The 4,349-nt window shown below is 39.1% G+C and overlaps 1 protein-coding gene across 1 annotated transcript; it reads left to right on the top strand.

Moving 5' to 3' along the window:
• The first annotated feature begins 877 nt into the window (after positions 1-877).
• terb2 (telomere repeat binding bouquet formation protein 2) lies at positions 878-3,956 on the top strand. Its single transcript, XM_029636985.2, has 7 exons — positions 878-1,109; positions 1,218-1,299; positions 2,099-2,238; positions 2,373-2,440; positions 2,539-2,627; positions 3,361-3,458; positions 3,634-3,956. Exons 1-7 carry the CDS (start codon positions 1,046-1,048, stop codon positions 3,747-3,749), a joined length of 657 nt encoding a protein of 218 aa, XP_029492845.1. The 5' UTR covers positions 878-1,045; the 3' UTR covers positions 3,750-3,956.
• The last annotated feature ends 393 nt before the right edge of the window (positions 3,957-4,349 follow it).

Raw genomic sequence — 4,349 nt, 5'->3', positions numbered from 1 at the left:
CAAAGACAACTTGTCCAGAAATATCTCTGCCCTTTTCTTATTGGTGTCATAACCCAGGATTTCCTTGCATTCCACCAGAGAGAACACCCTGTCATACACAAGGTATGGCAGCACCTTGTTGACATCCAGCTCCTTCAGTAACCGCTCCCTATGGTGTCTCAGGATTTTGTCAGCCCACGTTTTCTTATTTTTGCCAGATGGTCTCCGGCGGCTCATCTGCTTCTTCACAAACCAATTCCGAGTATCACTGCCCAGCATTTTGAGGTTGGATAAAAATTACTTTTTCTTAAACAATTACCACTCTCTTAGCAAAAGTCAATTGGATGGTAGCACATATTCTACAAATGTGAAGGTTGCCATGCCAAATATTTCCATAATGGTGACTATGTTTCCACCAGACATAATATCTCTAGACAGGAAGGTCGACAGTCTGGACATGGACAAAAAAATAGCTTGGTGCTTATGTTGTTAAGAGGATTATCATACTCTGTTTAGACCTTCACAAACTGCTCACCATGAAAATACAGCACTCAGACCAATTTACTATTTGGCTTGGTTCTAAACAGGCCTAGTAGTCTAATCATAATATTTATATTTGTAATACTTGTCTATTTAAAATCAGTCTATAGTCCCCATAAAATCAGGCTGGGAACGGCATATTTATTTATTGCCATGCTGTCATTGTTCTCTCTTTTCATGTCCCGACAGTAAGTTGAGGAGCTGTGATTGTGTTATAGAATTTATTTGGCATAGGCTACCAGACAGTAGCCTGTGAGTTTGGAGTCAATAAATCGTAAATTCGAGAACTGGTGTGGATACTATAATATCGGGGTGATAAGAGTACCAACCTTTTTTACCGCCAAGATGTCCATGCTGCGCTGCTCGCGCCCTCGAATGGCAACATCCGGAACGCGGCCGATCATTGACGTCATCCTCACCTTGATGATTTGCTCAACATAAAGGTTTTCAGATCAACAAGGACAAACATTTTATAAACACTTTTTTTTTTTTTTTTACTGAAATCTTTGGACAGTCTTTGCAAAGTATGTTCACAAATAGAACAGCATGGTTCTCAAATAGTGTGAGAAGAGGAAGCCGTTGGTTTTGGGGTAAGTTAGCTAACTTAGCTAGCTCAAGGCTAAGTTACTTAGCTACACTTGAATACAATAACGTTACCAGTTTCATAATTTATTGAGTGCAAAAAATGTATATTTCAGTATCTGAGGGTGGCGGTATTACAAGTTGGGAGACTGCTGACTACCTTTTCAGTGAGGATGCCACCTGTCCTGATACAGAAAGGTAACGTTAGGCTAGCTAGCTAGACTTGAAATCATTGGACATTTTACATTTACATTTAAGTCATTTAGCAGACGCTCTTATCCAGAGCGACTTACAAATTGGTGCGTTCACCTTAAGACATCCAGTGGAACAGCCACTTTACAATAGTGCATCTAAATCTTTTAAGGGGGGTGAGAAGGATTACTTTATCCTATCCTAGGTATTCCTGAAAGAGGTGGGGTTTCAGGTGTCTCCGGAAGGTGGTGATTGACTCCGCTGTCCTGGCGTCGTGAGGGAGTTTGTTCCACCATTGGGGGGCCAGAGCAGCGAACAGTTTTGACTGGGCTGCGCGGGAACTGTACACTTTAATAAATGGATCACTAACGTTAGTCACTTTAATAATGACACTTTAATAATGTTTACATAGCTTGCATTACTCATCTCATTGATTTGATTTAGCTAACGTTAGCTATGCACATCTAGCTAGACAGTTATCTAATCAAGTATTTATTCATGAACTATTGTGACTCCTTACCGTCCAGATTAATTCTTACTTATTTGTAAAATAAAATAGCCACTTCGGATGTTGCTTTTGTTTTCTCTTGTTTGTACCTTTGGTCAGCCCAGCTGAGCATGTTTTACTCTTTTTGTTCACTGATTTTCCTCTGCATAATGTGACCGTTTTTGTCCTGTTTCCTGCATGCTGTGTCACTGTCATAGGCCCGCCCCTAGGGGGCATGGTTTCTTCGTCAGCAGTGCATCCCAGGAAATATAAATCGAAATGTAGACCCTTTCACTTACTTTTGTTTATTTATTTCAGGATATTTGAGAGTGTGGACTATGCTGAGAACAGGCTAACAGTTTTTCACAGCTTCTATCTAGCTGCCTGTGAGAAATGCCACAGTGTCAAGTCAGTGTGCATCGGTCATTATGTGCTGCCGCCAGTCTCTGTCCAGGAGGGTAAGTAGATAATATCTCAGCTTTCCTTTCCTTGCATTTTGCATGACAGTCATAATGCCATTTTTCCCATAATAATATTCTCCATAACACTGAAAAATATGCACACAAAATATATGAATAATTTACCTTTTCAGTGGTGAAAGCAGTGGTTGGGAGATTCATTTGGGAGCAGGAGGATAATGCAAAGGCTGTTGATACAGAGGTCAAATATGCTCTTCATCTTAGTTTCAATTTAGTGAGTCATAATTTGTTCACTTTAAGCACAATTCATTTGTATATGTATTGTATTTCTATTGTAAGGATTCAGATGACAGACTGGCATTGGGCAATAGGCAGAAGGAAGAGGAATACAGTGGAGGTTGCTGTGATCACACAGACATCAATAGTTGGTATGTACTGCGTCTTGTATGGGTCTCCTGATCAGCTACTAATTTTGAGGGGTTCAGCACAATGACGTATATACACTGAGTATACCAAACATCAGGAACGCCTTCCTAATATTGAGTTGCCCCTCCCCAGTCAGAACAGACTCAATTCATTCAAGGTGTCAAAAGCATTCCACAGGGACGCTGGCCCATGTTGACTCCAATGCTTCCCACAGTTATGTAAAGTTGGCTGGATGTCCTTTAGGTGGTGGACAATTATTAATGCACACAGGAAACTGTTAAGTTTGAAAAACCCAGCAGCATTGCAGTTCTTGACACAAACCAGGGCGCCTGGCACCTACTAACATATCCTTTTCAAAGGCACTTACATCTTTTGTTTTGCCCATTCACCTTCTGAGTGGCACATACAGTACACAATCCATGCCTCAATTGTCTCAAGGCTTAAAAATCCTTCTTTAACCTGTCTCCTCCCCTTCATCTACACTGATGGAAGTGGAATTAACAAGTGACATCAATAAGGGGTCATAGCTTTCACCTGGATTCACCTGGTCAGTCTATGTCATGGAAAGAGCAGGTGTCCTTAATGTTTTCTACACTCAGTATTTAAATAATTGGTCCAGAACAGAGCAGCTTTTTAAAACATTTTTACCAGTAGGGGTCATATTTTCCTATGCAATGATTACAACTATTCAGTATAATGTGCTCACACTAAACAATATACTATTTTGTGAAATAGCCATGTGGTACCCTTTCTGGATACTCCGGATACTCCACAAAGAGAGGGTGCTCTGTGTTGTGAAGTACAACATTACCCAGTTAATAACATGGTTACAGGTAAAACAAATACTTAATAACATGGTTACAGGTAAAACAAATACTTATCACCCAGCATTCTTACAATTATCCTTATCATGTGCTTTCCATATGAATATATTATCAATTATAGAAATACATCCTTTCTTGAATAATGGAAATGTTTATAATGTAACAATGTTTATTCTATTTGAAGGGTATGTCAGTATTGATGAACTGAGGACTTACTCAGGAGAACTTCAAGACTTCCTACCAGGCCATTGTGGTTCTTCAGTCTCTAAAAAAAGGCGCTCCACAGTAGATATTGCTTAATGTCATATTACAAGGATACAGATCACAGGGATAATTAAGAGTAACACTTTTTATTGGAGAAGAACAAATACACTATGGGATGTTAAATGGAAGATTTAGCAGGATCGCTAGACAATGTTGTCCCTTTTTCACTATTCACCATTGTTTTAGTTGTTGAATTATAAAAAAATATATATATTTTACCTATTGAATTAAAGAGTTTACGTACATATATTTTTATTTACACAGACATGATGAGATATACAGTGTGTTATGAATCAGAAATATCTGTCTCTGCTTCATTCCCTTTTCCCAGCAAAATGAAGTCCAAACCCTGCATGAAGCATAGAAAATCAAAACGAAATGGTTACCAACACACACATATAGCACACCTGAACCAGACTGGTTTGCAGTCAATACTTAATCAACACATTGAAGAACAATCACAAGTTCCATACTTGAAACAATAGATATTTTGACCCAGCCTTTTGCTTGTTACCTTCCAATTTATTTTTATTTTATTTAACTAGGCAAGTCAGTTAAGAACAGGTACAATGACGATCTACCAATAGGCAAAAGGCCTCCTGTGGGGACGGGGGCTGGGTTTAAAAATATAGGACA

Source organism: Oncorhynchus nerka, linkage group LG27 (assembly GCF_034236695.1).
Source record: "Oncorhynchus nerka isolate Pitt River linkage group LG27, Oner_Uvic_2.0, whole genome shotgun sequence".
In the NCBI taxonomy this organism is placed as follows: Eukaryota; Metazoa; Chordata; class Actinopteri; order Salmoniformes; family Salmonidae; genus Oncorhynchus; species Oncorhynchus nerka.
The sequence above is the reverse complement of the archived record's forward strand: the minus strand, read 5'-3'. Positions and strand labels throughout refer to the sequence as shown.